Source organism: Pelodiscus sinensis, chromosome 5 (genome assembly GCF_049634645.1).
Source record: "Pelodiscus sinensis isolate JC-2024 chromosome 5, ASM4963464v1, whole genome shotgun sequence".
In the NCBI taxonomy this organism is placed as follows: domain Eukaryota; kingdom Metazoa; phylum Chordata; order Testudines; family Trionychidae; genus Pelodiscus; species Pelodiscus sinensis.
Genome location: NC_134715.1, coordinates 51,352,129 through 51,369,089, shown reverse-complemented (window position 1 = coordinate 51,369,089; position 16,961 = coordinate 51,352,129). Strand labels below are relative to the sequence as shown.

The 16,961-nt window shown below is 43.5% G+C and overlaps 1 protein-coding gene across 2 annotated transcripts; it reads right to left on the bottom strand.

Moving 5' to 3' along the window:
- Positions 1-1,297: 1,297 nt before the first annotated feature.
- MMAA (metabolism of cobalamin associated A) lies at positions 1,298-16,272 on the bottom strand. Of its 2 annotated transcripts, XM_075929983.1 has the most exons (7): positions 16,121-16,272; positions 9,048-9,528; positions 7,488-7,610; positions 5,917-6,087; positions 5,525-5,610; positions 3,954-4,103; positions 1,298-1,656 (listed from the first exon to the last, which is right to left on the bottom strand). In XM_075929983.1, the coding sequence occupies exons 2-7, from the start codon at positions 9,472-9,474 to the stop codon at positions 1,369-1,371; spliced, it is 1,245 nt and encodes a 414-aa protein (XP_075786098.1). In that variant the 5' UTR covers positions 9,475-9,528; positions 16,121-16,272; the 3' UTR covers positions 1,298-1,368. The 2 variants fall into 2 exon arrangements, with proteins under 2 accessions (XP_075786098.1, XP_006114747.1); XM_006114685.4 differs by lacking the exon at positions 16,121-16,272 and having other exon boundaries at positions 9,112-9,449.
- Positions 16,273-16,961: the final 689 nt, after the last annotated feature.

Sequence of the window (16,961 nt, the reverse complement as noted above, 5' to 3'; positions counted from 1 at the left end):
TTTCAAAGAGGAAGCGCTGCACAGCTGACCCCGAACTCAGCTGTGCAGCGCTGCCCCTTTTTGAAATGCCAGCTCAGTGTTTTAAAGCTGCTCTGTTGGGCAGTGCTGCACTACTGAGTCCTGACTCAGCTGTGTAGCACTGCCACTTTGAAGTAATGCCCTCCTCCTTCCCTCCACACTGCCCACACCTTTGCTGCCTCTATCTGATAGACGCAGCCAGGGGGAGGATCGACCTAGTTGACTCGATTATCCGATAAGCATTTGCTTATCGGATAGTCGACTAGTCCTTAACATCCTTAATTTTTTATAACACTAAGAACAGGTTATGTTCAGGTAATTATGCAGCACCTAATTCTTTTGCTGGCAACATCACCCCTGCTGCAACTACTGCTATATCAAAGCTGAAATCTGTAGTGTGGATTTCATCGAACTTTGGCCACAACAGTGGGCTTAAACCGCAGAAGATTCCAAAAGCAGTAAGCTATGTTATACCACAGATGTTTTTAAACAACTATTTTGTTGTGGAAATGAGACTTATCCTTTAACAAGCTTACACAGTAGTGTTGACTTAAAAAAATGTACATGGTCTGAATAACTTACCAAAACCTTAAACAGATGTCCTCTGCAGAAAAAGAGATACAGATAAGCCCAAGAGTAATTTCAGTTACATACAAAATGATGAGAGGTGTATGTTTATATGCTACATATTGGAGCTTCACTGATATATTAAGTGCTGGAGTATTTGGAACAAAGGAAAACAAATCAACTAGCTTACTGTGACTGATGGTACCACAAAGTTTAATAATTTCTATTATAATCTCATTAAAAGCTTTAAATATCCTTCACTATGCTGTATACAAATAAGAGTGTTATAAATGCACATTTGAATCTCTCTAGTCTGGCACACTCTGGTCCGGCATGGTTTTAGTTGGCCACACTCATGATAAGTGGACATTCAGCTAAAGTTTCCCACAGTCCCATAAAGTTTGTTTACAGCCACCAGTCCTGGCTCTCAATGTTCTATGCTGTTATTTAGTTTTAATTTACCACTAAATGTCTTCTAAGAACCCAAAAAGCAGTGGAAATGTTAGTAATGCTGCCAGATAATACTAACCTCCTGTGGGTTCAACCAATTCTCTGGTTCAGCACCAGTCACGTCCCGAGGGTGCTGGACTAGAGAGGTTCAACCTGTAGTCCCAGAACCTAGCTTTGTTCCCCATGTGTATTATCTTTGCCTGAGTCAGAAAATAAATTGTCTGTGCAAGTATGTTGCAGCAATAAAAATCTGAAACCTTGCTTAGGAAAAGTGTATTTAATGTTTAAATAATTTGTGCAAATTGATCAGTGGACACAGTAGAACATGGTATCTTAAAGTCCATCTTTGAATGCTTTCAGCAATAGGTCTGCTGCCAGCCCTGGAGCCAACACACCACTGAGAACCTTTTCTTCTAAAAGTGGAATCTTATCCCTCACTGCCAAATGACTCCGAAAATGGTCCAGCATATTTTCTTGGATTAGGTTCCACATCCACACTTTCTGCTGTTTTCGTCGTTTGGTGATCAACTCACCACTTGTAAGCATGAGGTCATGAAATTCCATCATCTTATCCCACATATCTGAAATGCCTTCTCCAGTTTTAGCAGAGATGCGCATTACCTGTTGGATTAAGGAGGACATTTACAAGAAATTAAGTCATCATTGGGTTGGGGGCAGGGAGGGGAGGGCAGTATCTGCACCAGAATTCTCCATCACAGGCAGAGTGGATGACCAGGGGCTCAGGGAAGCTAACCCCCAGACTACCCTTTCTGCCTGGAGGCACTACCAAAGCCCAGAGAACCAGGAAGGAATGACACAGCTCTCCCACTCTCTTCCAGTGCTGGGCAGTGCAGAGCAGCCTACTTGAGCTAGGGCCAGCAAGCAGGAGTGGGGCCTCATGGCAGACAGTAGGCACAGCCCATGAACAAAATCCTACTAAAGCAAACTCAATCTTAAACACGATTCTATTTTTTTATGCAGTTTACGTTGTGTCTTTCTGATGAGACTTGAAAACCAAGCTTCTGTCACCTTCAAAATGATACTCTCATTCCACCGTACTTGTTTTTGCTTAAGTAGTCTTGAACAAAATTTCCCCTCCCCTCTTCTCTGATTATGCTTATCCCCATGCATTTACTGCCTGTCAGTAATGAGATCTGTGTATTTGTACAATTTAAAGATAAAATATACAATATTACTACTTAATTGGGAAGTAAACTGGATATTCTCAACTATATTTATAACTAATATAGCATAAATATGAAACCGTCCATCATTCAATACTACAGTAAGAACAACATTTTAACTTCATTATCCATTAGAAGAGTAATTGTAGGTGAGAAAGCAGATGTCCAAGCCATTTGAAACAAATTCTAAAAAGAGAAAACTGTTTTTATTCATACACAGCCTTCCCCAAAAAAGCACTCCGGTTCATTTTTTTTTCCTTACTATTAACACTGTTTAATAGACAAGGTATCTGTTGAGAAACTTTCACTCAATGTGATACAATTTTTAGAAATGACATATTGGGTGTTGCACTTTTGCTCATGCTGTAAGCGTTACCATAGTAACACTATTAAAGAACAGATTACTATATTCTTGTATAATGTCTCTTGAAACTTAAGCTTTACTGTTGTAATGATTGGTTTGTTGCTGATATTTAGAGGACAAGAAACTATACAGACAGACAACCTCTTTTTATCTAGGTAATACTATCACTTCAAAATCTAAACTTCTGCTGCCATGGTTGGCAATGCTAAGAAGGGAAGACACCGGATTCTGCCAGTTGATGTAATCTCAAGTCACTTGTCATCCTTCCTGATTTGTGTATATATGGAGCAGAACTGAACCAGATGCCATGGGAAAGTCTACTACATTCCCTACTAAAATTTATGGGGTAAAGATTTCAGCTCTGTGTAAATTGCTCTGCTGCTTAAACAAATTAATCCACTAATTACTAGACACTGCAAAGCACAAATGTATATTCCACCTAGGGATTTAAACGACTACTCTATTATCCAATAAGCATATTCTTATCAGATAGTCGACTCAACTAGTCACTTCCCCCCCTTGCTGCCTCTATCAGAAAGAGGCAGCAAGTGGGCAAGCAGGTGCTGCGGGGCGGGGGGAAGGGAGCTGATTTAAAAGCCAGGAGCTAAAAAATTTGACAAAGAAGCAAAGTAGTAGTTCTCCTGCTTTCTGAAGTGACATCGGTCACTAACTGAATTTCACATCACTGGGAGTACATGTAGTGGGAGAATAGGGCCAGAAAACTATGACCAAGCCTTATGCAGTCCAGCTGAATAAATCTGTCCAATAGTCCATATTATCAAGTGTCCAGGAAATCTCATTTATATATAAAAGCATTACTATTGACTCTTGGCATAAACTATAACATTCTACTCATTTGTATTGTAGTAACACCTAAAGGCCCAAAGAATCAGGGACCTACGGTGCTTATACTAAAATCTCATGAAATGCATCACAAGTGGGTATTACATCAAGGAGGAAACCAGAGAGAGAACAAAATGGATAATAGTAGCTACATATGTTAGAATGTTTTACAATAAAATGGTTCCCAAACTTCTTAAATCTATAGAAATGATTAAAAATCAGCAAGCACCAATAACCCTCAGTCTAGCCATTATCAGTTAGCTGTAGGTATCATGGCAGAAGTAAGTTCTGATGAAGGACATGAACAGAAAATATCTTTCCAAACTAGTCCAGAGAAAGTATCCAATAAATAAGGGACTATATGAAAGTAGCAGCAAAGATTTTTTCAGGTAGAGATGCACAACTGGGATAGGAGACACTTTTACATAATATATTCAGGTGATTAATATGTAGTTAGGCTAAAGTTAGGTCCTCTAATCTATACACCTCTTCTGAACAAAATACAACATTTATAAAAACATACAAACCTTTGGTCTCCAAACCTTAGAACGCTTGCGAAGTAGTTTCATAGCACTAACATATTCTGCTTGTATTCGACGTGCAGGCACAACTAAATCCCCATCAGCTTTAGTTACAGCAACGAGATCTGCCATCTCAATTATACCCCGTTTAATACCCTGAATGGAACAAGGAAAAGGAGAAAAGTTAATGTTTACAAAAATTGTGTTAAGGCTCAGTCATAAAAATTTGATAAACTGATGAGGCTTATTTGTTGTATTATCTCACACTTTGACTTTCTTAACCTTTAGGTTCCAGGAATTTCCTAATATCAGGACTGTCCAAGTTTCATTAGTAATTAGGCAATTATGACTTTCTGAACCATTAAATTCACATATTTATTCCTCTAACATGAGAAACTAACATCCTTTATGTATGTATAACATGGATTGGTATAATTTACCAGAAAGGATCATAATTGAGTTTGCTAAACTGATCAACTTGTCATGTACCCACTGCTAGAGTTCAAAAGTGAGAATACATTAATCATATCTAACTAATAAAGTGGATGAGAAGAGAGACTGGCCAGAACCAAAACTTTAAATCCTAACACTGGTAATATTTGGGAAAATTAAGATCTAAATTTTGCAAGTCAAGTTAGAATCTTACCCAACTTAAGTGACAGAAGAGCGAGGATACCACCAAACATTTTGGAAAATGCTACTGAAACTTGCTTACTAGAAAATGCATACATAACATTCCAAATTCAGACTTATGTTTAGGGATGATAGATACCGTGTAATTCAATAGTTGCATAACTGCATGAAATCTTAGCAGTTGCACAACTATTCAATAGTCCCCAGAAGTGCAGTTGGCAGTCAGTGCCCTCCTGGTTCCACTCCTGGGGAGGCCCCTGCCACCCTGCACTGCTGCCTCTCTATCAGAGACAGCAGCACAGGATGGCAGGCAGGAACTGGTTTGCCAGCAGAGCCAGTTTAAAAAGCCAGTTCCCTGTGCAGACTCCCTGCCTCCCGCCTGCCTCCCTGCAGGGAGCTCAGTTCTCCTCCCCAAGGAGCAGCCTCTGTCCACGGTGGGACCAGGCCACTGTGGACAAAAGCTGCTTTGCAATAGCCTCTCCTGGCCCCCCTCACCTCTTACACACTGATAGAGGCAGCACCCCAGAGCTGGTGCTGGGGGAACCAGCTTTTAAGTCAGATCCCTGCAGCTCCTGCTCCTGCATGCCCCCCCCCCCTTTGCTGCCTCTCTAGGAGGCAGCAAGGCAGGGGCAGGTGGATCAACGGGACCCGATACGCATGGGAAACTGGCTAGAAAGAGGAAGCAGTGCAGAGGGTGAGGGGGACAGGCAGATCCAGTGTTTGTGGGGAGCTGGCAAAGCCAGCTCGTCACGGGCACTGGCTCCCGCTCCCACTCCTCCCACCCTTGCAGCCTCTGATACAGAGGCAGCAACAGTGGGGAGAGTGTATGTATTGGACAAGATTAACTGATAAACCAAGGATTATCGGTTAATTGTGTAGTGGACTACACTTGACATCCCTACTTATGACCTAAAACATAATTAGCATTTCAAAAAGATAAATACCTGTAACTCATCTCCTCCTGCTGGTGGTAATAGCAAAACAAACATATCAACCATATCAGCAACAGCAAACTCCGATTGCCCCACACCTGAAAAATTGAAACCAGAATTGACCTTTCACAGTCATTCTAATGACAGTACTAAGCAGAGGTCTCTCTATGGCTCCCTCTCTTAGTGAGCTGAACAAAACTGGATACAGTGAAGGTCAGTATGAAATCTAGTTTATTTGTGAAAGGTATGGACCAAAAAGGGGCAAGAAAAGATGAAGTATCAGAAATGGACAAAGAAAAAGAAGAGCATTAAAAAGAAATATGCATTAGCGCAGTAAGTTTACCTCGGAAGTACAATAAGGTGCAAATGCTAAAATTTGGAGAATTTACTTTACAATCACATACCTACTGTTTCTACAAGAATGATGTCATAGCCTCCTCCCTCACACAGCAGGATAGCTTCATTTGTGGTCCTAGTCACACCACCTAATGTTCCCCTGGTTGGAGATGGTCTGATGTAAGCATTCATGTCCCTTGACAGCTCAGTCATCCGTGTTTTATCACCCAAGAGTGAGCCTTAAACATTAACCATTTCAGAAGGGGAAAATAATGAGAGTTAATTTTCAATAGTCAATAAATAGGTGAGCAGATGAATCTCTCTGCTGAAGAATCAAGTGAGCATGCCATAATGTGAAATTCTAACAAGTTCTTGTCTGGCTTCTTTGGCTTGCACAAATGAAAATATCACAAAAATGTAACAGCAAGTTTCTGCAGCTCACTAATCCTAATCAGAGGGCATTGTCTATGACAGCATGGACTGTGCAAGTGCTGAACCCCATTGTGTGACCTGAGAACAGCTGGACCAGCAAACTCTTATCTATGTTATCCCTCCCTGAGGGCAAAGTCTCATCTCCCACTCCACAGTAAACTGCCCAGAGATAAACAGTGTCCTCCAAAGTAGTAACTCTCCTGTAGTCAAATTTTATTTGAATGTAATGAGAATTTATTCATAGGACAAGTGTTGCTCAAGTGTAAAAGGACACAGACCCTTTCAGTCCTTCTTTGTCCTGACCCCTTTCTCTGGTGACCTAAAAATCTGTTGTCTCCACTACACATTCAAGGCACATTCCTTCTAGAAACAACTAATTGCTCAGTTTTTAACTCATAGTTAACCTGTAACATCCCCCTGTAGAAGAATACATTTCAAGAGGGATAGATATACAGAAAGTGATAATGTATTAGATACAGCCATCTATGACAGAAAGATTAAGATCTCAGTTGATACTGCTTAGGTCCCAAGTCAAATGTTTTAATGAAACTTAATCAGCATTGTTCTGTGGGATAGGGATATGAATGACTAGTTGACTATCCGATAAACAAATGCATTAGGATGAAAGCAATATGGGTTTGGACATCCTGATGCTGAAGAGCAAGTGACACCCAAAAGATAGTCACATTGCAACATCATCATGACTTACTATACTGAAGAATCTACCCTGGAACCAAGATACAGAAGTTAAACAACTTGTTCCCATTCAAGGATAATAGCAGATTTTGCCAAGATCCAAGGCAAAGCAGGCATAGATGTGGGGATGGGGGGAAATGAGTTGCAAGTGTATTCTAAATGAAGAGATTATCTGGTATTACTTCCAACCTATACTGTAAAGTTGCAACAGTAACAGTAGTGATCACAGAAAATGAAATTTTCCCTTTCTCCATACAATACCTAATTTCATACAGGAGAGAGCAGCTGTACAAGCCCACCAGTAGACAGCACAAGTTTGGGGACCTCACAAAACTGGAACAATACCTAATTCTACACCACACAAAAAATGATTAAATATAGTACAATATATTGTTCATTAATGTAACTTTATAGGAAAAAACTTTCAACCATTCACAACAGAAACGCACGATACTATCAAGATTAAATGCTGGAGAGCTGACAAAAAAAAAAAAACTTAAAACACACTCACCACCACTTGTGCTAGAGGAAGGGTCCACAGCCAGCACAGACACTTTGTGTCCCCTCTCTGTAAGCATTTTCCCAAAGCATTCTATAAATGTTGATTTCCCAGCACCAGGGGGACCAGACAATCCTAAGCAATAGGAGGATAAATTCATTTAATGAAATAGGCAACATCATCCACTGATCTTTTCTTCTCAATACTATTCACATGTTGTGGACTAATCCCAAAAATATTTCTATGACAATTACATGTTCTTTTTCATATTCATAATAAGGAAATAAATTTGTCTTTTAAAATATAATTAAGAAAAATAGAATCAGACCCTAGTCCAGTTATTTACTACAAATAGTCTGAGGCCTGTCACTGCTGGTAAGTTACCCCTCCTCTTTTGTACCATTCCCATCCACACAAAACCCCCGAATAATAGAGTGGGTTTTTTTTTAATTTAATTTACATTGTCTGAAAAAAATAACTTCCCCCTTTCCTTCATCCAGATATATAACAAAAGGCAACCAACTGCTAAAATTAATCACCTTCATAAATCACATATTGGTGGATTTCATCTTCCTATTAAGGTGACTAGAATTACATGTTAAAATTGAATTTTCTAATGAAGAAATCCAGACCTTCCAATTGTGGATTTGCAGTGTGTTACACCAATCTGTTCTGCAAGGGATCATTCAGTTCTCTAATACTTACTCATTCTGCCCATCACAACATAAGATGGATTTCTTTAACCCCTTCTTCCCTCCCCAAAAAGGTTTGCACCATCAAACTTTAAAAAAGTGCAGTACGTCAAATCTTCAGTTTTCAGAAAACATTTAGTATTTATGTTGCTGTTTCAGATACGAAGGTGGTTAACTTGCATGTTAATTTAAAATAACTAAACTACTATTGGCATGTTGCTTTGTGGTTTGTGCCTTTCGCTAACATTTAAGATGCCATGTTCCAGTTCTTCCTTCCTTTGGGCATATACATGCATAAGATGGAGGGAGGGAATTGTGCACTACATCACACTACAACAATCCTTCCAATATACACTGAAGTAATTGACAGGCTGTAAAGGGAATCTTACTCATGTCTTCTCAGGTGAAAAGTAGGTTGCTTTAAAGTTGGGTCTTAAATGATAAAACAATTTTTTTTTATATTTTTTGATGAAACACATGCACCTCAAGAAAAAAAAAGATACAGCCATTTGGTAATGCTCAACCAAACTTTGACCAGGTGGTGCAGCTATGCCATCTAGACAACCCCTCCCCCCCCATTCTTCAGCTCAACAAAACTAATCTGATCATCCATGAGAAATTCCCCTTTATTCTCCCAGAAATTGAAGGACCATTTTAAAAACTCCTGCTTCCCCCTCCCCCCCCCCCCAAGTATTATCCAGCCTTGTGAAGAAACTAGTCTTATGAACAATACAAGTGACTCAAAAATGGTCACAAGCTATTAATAACCCAATGATTTCAGACTATATTTCACATTTTCTTAACAATGAAAAATGTCAGGAACAAGAGGTGATATCATAAGATCAAAAAACAGTTACTGGACAGACAAAAAAGGACTGACCCACTCTAAAGGCTAGTGGTTTTCCTTTATTTAACTTTTCTTGTTCTCTGTGGTAGGATAATACCTTCTGAATGAGCACCTGCGCTATCTCCTTTTTCCTGCTCTGAGTTGATTCTACGAGGGTAATGGCCTCTGCCAAGCAGGCTCTGTGCCCTTGGATTAATCCACTGTAAAGTCTGTCTACAAGTCTCTGTTCCTTGACACAAAGTCCCTGTGTTCGTTGGTCTACAGTTGCTTGATAACACAGCCATCTTTTCAAATCACTTGGTGGCAACATCCGCTTTGTATAACACAGGCATACTGAATTAAAAGATTGACAATATGGAAATAGTGATCCAGGAGTGGAATTTGAGTGGAAGCTTTTGAAAGAAGTCTTTCTAAGAAAACGATAGTGAGGTAATCTTCGCAGTAATGACAATGTGCTCATCTTGTTTGGAATCAGAGTATCAGTGGTATCAGCTTAACTAAATTTGCAGACCGCCTAAAAGGAGAAAAAAATTAGTTTTTCAAAATATTGAAATTAACAGATGTAGATTATCTATTTTTTTGGTCAAATCATGAGATTGTATTTTATCCACACCTGTGTCCACAGCATGTACAAAAGAGATTTGCACATAAAATTAGTTATGTAAGTATTCTCTCTCAAAAATGGTATTTTATTCTTATTAGGGAAATATCACCAAGGAAAAACCACACATTAGCAGGATTTAGGACACACAATTATTCATTTTTAAAGCTGAAATTAATCAAATATTTAAAAAAGTTTATACTCCAGTTATAGGAAGAAAAAAAACCTCACTGTATAAAAGCAGTATCCTCTTGGGTACCAGCAAACTTTTTAAACAAAAAACAAAGAACCAAAAAATTGTACCTCAGCAGGTAGGAAAGCTCTCAGACACATTCCCCCTTCTGTGCTACTGATACAACAGATCTTATATTTATCCAACAGTTTCCTCAGGATCTGTTTTGCTCTGAAGACCATACCAATACAGGCAGTCCCCGGGTTACATGGATCCGACTTACATCGGATCCCTACTTACAAACGGGGTGAGGCAACCCCACACTAGCTGCTTCCCCCCAGCAGACTAGGGAGACGCGAAGCTAGTGCCCCCCCCAGCAGACCAGGGAGTCATGGAGCGGCTTTTCTCAGCAGACACCTCAGCTTGAGAATAAAGGACTGAGGGAAGTGAGGTGTGGGAGAATAAAACTGAGCTCTGGAGAAATGTTTGGCTAGAGTTTCCCCTACAGTATGTACCAGTTCCGACTTACATACAAATTCAACTTAAGAACAAACCTACAGTCCCTATCTTGTACGTAACCCGGGGACTGCCTGTAATCAAATCAAATAATCTCCTGGATTTTACCTTTTGTACCTTTCCTCCAGAAGTAGATATACTTTGGTATACTAAATAAATGTGGGGAACTTGGAAATTATTTGATAACTTTCATGATTTAAGATGAAGCCTATAAGATCTTATCCACATAGTTATTTTCTGGAAAAAGTTACACAATTGCAGTGCCATACTTGTAGCAACCATGGGAGCATTCTGGAGAAAAGCAGTCAGAAGCACAAAACCTCCATGCTATGCATACCAACTCTTAACAGGTTTAGCCACTGGTTAAAATGTTGGTAACCACCTGAAACTGCATTTATACTATTGCTTCCTTCAGCAGAGCTATGCCAAAATTAGCAGTGACAGGAACTTTTGAAGAAAAATGTAGAAATAGCCTCCCAATGCACGACACATTCCATTCAATAATCCTATTTTCACTTCTTTGTAAGTTTCATAAGCAGCATGCTTCTAGAGCAGGGGTGGACAAAAGTCTCTCAGAGGGCTAAATCTGGCCCTCCTTGGGCTTTGATCCAGCCCACTAGGCAAGTCTAGGCTCCACCCCCTAACTGGTGTGTGCCGCAGGGAAGGAGCTCAGCCCTGTCCCTCCTCCTCCCATGCAGCCTCTGGAGAGGAAGTAGTGCTGTGGTTGAGGCTCCTCAACAGGGCCGGCCCCGGAGGTGCGCTACCGCAGACACTCGGTCTGGAGCCGGCTTAGGAGGCTGGAGGTGCTGCTGCCACAGCACCTCCATGGCTGGCCCTAGGCTGCCTGGGTGCAGTAGTGGTGCCTCTGGGACTGGCCCCAGATCATGGTAGCACACCTCCGGGTTGGCCCCGGGCTGCCAGGGTGTAGTAACGGCAGTGCATCCTCTCACCTTGCCCATCCTAGTTGGCCTGGGGATGGGGGGAGTGGTAGGGCCTCTGCAGGCCGGATCAACTCGCTTGGCAGGCTGGATCAGACCCACCAAGGCCCTTTTGCCCACCCCGACCTTGGGGCTGGAGCAGTCCCAACCGGAGTGGGAGAGGGTGCCTCCAGCCAACCAACTCCTTTCACCAGCCTGCTAGGCTGTCAATGCACCACACCTACTTCTATAGTGGGGAGCCCCAGGCAGCTGTCTCCTTCCTGCCTCAGTGGCATACTGGGGAGCACTGCCTTACTTTCCCACAGAGATGTGAACTGGGCCAGTCCTGTTCATCAGCTTCATAAATGAACTCAAAGGGGTAAACATTGATGTGGCAAAGTTTGTTGATGGTACAAAATTACTCAAGATAGTCAAGTTGAAAACAGAAGTCAGAGTTACATAGGGATCTCATGATATTGGGTGCTGGGCAATAAAATGACCACTGGAATTCAGTTTTGATATCAGCAAAGCAAGGCAGAATGGAAAACAAGTTCATTTGATGATTACCTGTCCTGTTCATTCCCTCACAAGGTCCCTTCCAGTCCTAGTATTCTATGGTTCTATGATTCCCTCTGGGGGCATCTAGCATTGGCCATGGTCAGAAGATCTTTGGTCTGACCCAGAATGGCCATTTTTATGTTCTTATCCTAGCCATGCAAATTGTTACCACTCACAAAAGAATTCTTGGGAGTTATTGTGGATAAGTCTCTGAAAATATGCATTCATTATGCAGTGTCAGTCAAAAAAGCTAGTGGAATGTTAGGAATTATTGGAAACAGGGATGCTAATGATTAACCAGTTACTCAGTAAGCATCACCCTTACTGGATGATGCTTACCTGTACCAGTTAACTGACAGCCAGACCCACCATGCCATGGCTCCCCACCTGTTGGGATCCTGGTTGACCAATTAAACAGGTATCCTATGCCTCAAGCCCCTGCCATAGCTCTGAGCTCCCATGCATACAAACACACTCCCAGAGCCTGCACCTAGAACCCCCTGCTGCAACCCAACTGCCTGCCCCAAGCTCAGCTCAGAGCCCCTCGCACTCTAAATCCCTTAACCCAAGACCTGAACCTGCACCTCAACCCGCTGCCCCAGCCTGGTGAAAGCGAGTGAGTATGGGGGAAGAGAGGGAGGGAGGATGGCATGAGCAGGGGCAGGACCTCAGAGAGGCGGGGCAAGGAAATTGGATTTGAAGTAGATCTTGGATTGCACTTGTGATTTAGTGCTTAAAAAGGTTGGAAATCACTGTTCTACCTCCTGGCTAGAGAGCAGAGGAATGGCCCATACTATGTTTTCATCTTTCACTATGTGCTTCCATCTTACTAAGACAGTAAGCAGCATCCTGGTATGAATTTTGGAGGAGGGGCTTCAAATGACACCCTTGCCCCCAACACTCCTCTTACATACACCCTAGCCCCCTGCTTTTAGCTCCCCACCCTCCTAACCCTGATTCCTGGCTCCCTTCCCCACATCTCCACTCCTTGTCCTGAGCCCCCTGCACTCCACCCCATATTTATTTTCTTACAAGTACTGTCATATTGCAGTACTTCTCTCCTCCCCAAGCTCCCCTGGGGTAATGAGGTATGCAATATGACAGTACCTATAAGAAATTTATGTTACTTTGTAGATAAATCTATGTATTAAGTATATTATTTCATATGACTCGGCATTGTGCCTTGTAACTTTGTATTAGAACCTGAATCCATATAACCTTGTAACTTTGTATTAGAACCCTATATCGAAAACTTGTAGAAAACTGGGTAGATAGTTAAAATGGAAGAAAAATGTCTTTTTGCTATGAGTAGAATAAGATCTTTCCCCCACTCTGTAATCAAGTGCCCTGTTGAATGAATGAATGAGCTGTGAATGAGCAGGGCTCGACAAATAATGCAATCTACTCGCCCGTAGCAAGTAGATTGCAACCCGGAAGAGCCGGGTTTGGGCGATCTGCGCATGCGCAGAATGATCTGTGCATGGACAGCGCGGTTCAGCAAGCCCTGTGAATGAGTAAGATTTGGAAGCCAAGCACCTCCAGACAGCTACAACAGTTGAAGAGGGGGTGGAAGCCAGACCCAAGGACATACAATAAAACTTGTCAAGTGGGCTCAAGAAAGAAAAGCAGACATATTGACAGCCTTGGGGATTAGAGGCAAGCACCTTCTTTGGAAAACACCCTCTCCGAACAGCATCGGGACAACACCCAGAGAGAAGCAGCACAAAGGACCAACGGACACAGACACAGATTTTGAATCTGGGATAGATTTGCATGAGAGAGAAGCTGCTATAGAAGTGAGGCGTCTTGCAGAGGACCCCGGGTCTCGTCTTATCACCATTGGAGCATCGATCCGGATTGGCAGAAGCCCGGCTCCACCCCTCTCCCGTCTAATTCACTTGGACAGTGAAGTTAAGGGGAGCAACTAGTTGGTAACAACAGCAAGACGGGGAAGGGGGGGGGAGAGAGAGAGAGAGAGAGAGAGAGTGCTTGAGTGATATATATAGATCATATGCATATAAGTATTGATTTAATCTATATATGTATGTTCAATAAATGTGGTATGTTGCCTTATCCCTCTGAAAAAGATCCCGAGTGCTTCTTTTAAGCATAACATCTTTCACCCCTGGTTACCTTTTGCCATTCTGAAAACTGACCGTTCATTCCCTATCTTAACCATGAGAGCACCTTCTTTTCTTATCCCAAAATTGCTTATTTTGCTTAAAAAGATTTTGATGAAGGATTCTGACAAAAGCCCAAGTGCACCATATTCATTGAATCTTTATCCCCATTTGTTGATCCCATCAAAGATTTCTAGTAGGTAGAGGCATGAATGCCCTTTACAAAAGCTATGTTGAACACAATTTGTTGGGGGGAAGAGTCATCTTTGTGCCTGATAATTCTGTTCTTCACTAGAGTTTCAATTTGGTTGGCACTGAAGTTGGACTTACTACCTATAATTGCCAAGACTGCCTCTGGAGCCTTTTCTAAAAATTTGCATCAAATGAGTAAGGATATGATTCTGTCACGAGGGCACAGATCCTGGGACCTTCAAGATTTCTTCCAGGACAAGGCCACAGCAGCTAGTGGCCCCAGGGTGCAGTACAGTGAGGGTAAGGGCGGGGTAGGGTGGGGTTGAGTTCCCCCCCACACACACACCCCCTCATGGACTGGAGTAGCAGCATCCAACCAGGCTGGGTCAGCTCCACTGGTGAAAGAGACACCAGAGTTGTGGTCCCCGGCCACTGGAGAACCAACTAGGGGTCAGCCCCGGGGATGCCAGAGCAGTTGGCCACTCCACCAGTTGCTAAAGCAATGATCCTTAGGCCCTGGACCAGTTTCCCCAGGGATGAGGCAATCCTCTGGGGCTGGAACAGCAATAAATCAGGCCCTGCCCACATGAGCAGTGTTGGGGCTGGGGCAGCTGCTGAAAGTCAGCCTTTAGGCTGTGCTCTGTTAGTGTGCCTCCTCTCTCCCAGTATTTTTAATAAAAGTCAGGGGCAGGTCCCGAGAGTCCATTAATTTTGTTGACCAGTCCCCTCACTTTTACTAAAAAGATCCATGACCGAGATGTAACCTTAATAATTTGTTATCCTTCAGTGATCACATGCTGGTTACATCATAAAGCCGGTAGTGCTGCAATTTTTTAGAAGACTTCCTTCAGACCTCCAGTGGAAATGCCATCTAGTTGGGGAACTTACTTAATGCAGGGGCCAGCAACCTTTTCAAACCAAAGAGCCAAACTATATGGTCAACAAAGAGCCAGTATACGAATGCCCATTTGTATGACTGAAAATAGGGACGTTAAAATGCAATTAATTGACTAGTCAAGTAGCCGATGAAATTTCCATCGACTACTCGATTAGTTGATAGACACTTCTGCATTCCTCTTTTGAAATATACAAGAGCCCCCGCAACACAGCATGGAACCCAGAGTCAGCAGGACTCAGTCTCTCACTGACCCCGGGCTCCATGGCTTTGAAATTCATTTCAAAGGAGGAATGCAGAACTCCGCGTATATCCTGGGGCCAGTGGAAAGTCCCTCTGACTCCCCTATGCACTAGGGGCTCTTGTGCATTTCAAAGCCATGGAGCCCAGGGTCAGCAGGGGACTCCACAGCTGACTCCGGGTTCTGGGAAAATGCTGCGGGGAGCCCGGGATCAGCTGGGGACTCCCCAGCTCACCCCACGTTCCAGAGAGGAAATACCACACGGAACCCAGAGTCAGCTGGGGAAATACCACTCAGAACCTGGAGCTACACATATTCAAGCTACTTGAGTACTACACGCTTATAAACTTTTGAATTAATTTTTCATTTGAATTTAAAAAGTTGTATGTATTTTGGGAATGACAGAAGAGCTATAATTGGTTCCATCCTGAGCCATATCTGGCTCAAGAGCCATAGGCTTGCAGCCCCCTGGACCAATGTTTAATTCATTGATCGGTTCCATTTTAATTTTAAAAAGGTTCCATAATGTCTCAGAGACCAGTGCTGACATGCGCAGAAGAACACGGAGTCTCAATAACAAAACGTTACTGGCGCACACAGCGCCTCGGAGTCCTAGGCAGGGACCAGGCTGCCCCCGCGCTGCTGCCCAACACAGGGAGGACGGGGACGCTCAGCTGCTCGGTCTACCAGGGGCTGCTTGTGTAGCCCCGACAACGGGCAGCAAAAGTGCTAGAACTGACTCGTGAGTCACTCACACAAAACCACCCCCCGCTGCGCACCCCCCCCCCCGACCCCACCTCACCCCACCCCGCCAACCCTCCCCTCCCCACTGCCCCGGCCCCTCCGAACACCCCTCCCCACCCACGGATCCCGCCGCGCCAGGCCCAGTCCTACCGGCCCCGCCGCAGCTTCCTGCTCCGGCTCCGCCGCGCGGGACATCCGGGGCAAGGGGCGCGAGCGGAGCGGGGCGGGGCCTGAGCTCCGGGCACGCGCAATAGAGCGCGCGCGCCAGGGCTGTCGGCGATTTGTAGAGCGCGTGTGAACAGAGCAGAACTTTTCCCCTCCCCCCCCCCAACGGCGCTCAGAGCCCGCTGCTTTCCCTGCACCGCCCCGCCCCCATACACCCCTCCCAACACCCTCAGACTGCTCCATCCCTGCATAGAGGCAGCCTGTACCAACAACCCGCACATTCCATACACCCCACACACACTTCTGCACCTACTGTGCTGCAGTTGTAGTCTAGTCCTTGCCAGCGGGTCTGACCAGAACACAGCCACAAAGAGGAGCCTGCAACGCTGGGTCCCATGGAGAGGGCCCAGTATCCTGGCACCTGTCCTGAACGCTGCTAAACCGCCCTTAATTAGGCTCCAAACAGTGGGACTTCTACACTCCCATTGCAACTTCACCCCCACAATGCACTCCATTCACCAGTATGCCATCTCCCTTTGAATTAAAAATAAGGCAGGCGTGTATACCTGTTTATAATCTCAGGAAAAGCCTGAGATTTCCCCATTGGCTGTTTTCCCCCAACACCCTAATTTTTCTTCCATTTCCAAGGGGAAAATATTACCTCCTTTATTTTAAAATGAATCACATCACCAGAGGGATTCTCACAGCCTTCTCTGGCATAGGTGGACGTATCCCTGTTCCTCCACCGTTTTATTCTGCAACAGCTGTAAGGTCATAAGACTACAAAGATGCCATCATGAGAAAGCCCCTACATCTGTGTCACAGG

Bases quoted from the DNA above. Each gene is read 5' to 3' on its own strand.
- MMAA (XM_075929983.1), bottom strand. From the start codon at position 9,474: ATGAGCACATTGTCATTACTGCGAAGATTACCTCACTATCGTTTTCTT. The intron at 7,611-9,047 runs GTCAGTCCTTTT...CCTATTGCTTAG, and splicing joins ACCACTAGCCTTTAGAGTGG to GATTGTCTGGTCCCCCTGGT. The intron at 4,104-5,524 runs GTATTTATCTTT...TGTTCCATTCAG, and splicing joins CAGGAGGAGATGAGTTACAG to GGTATTAAACGGGGTATAAT.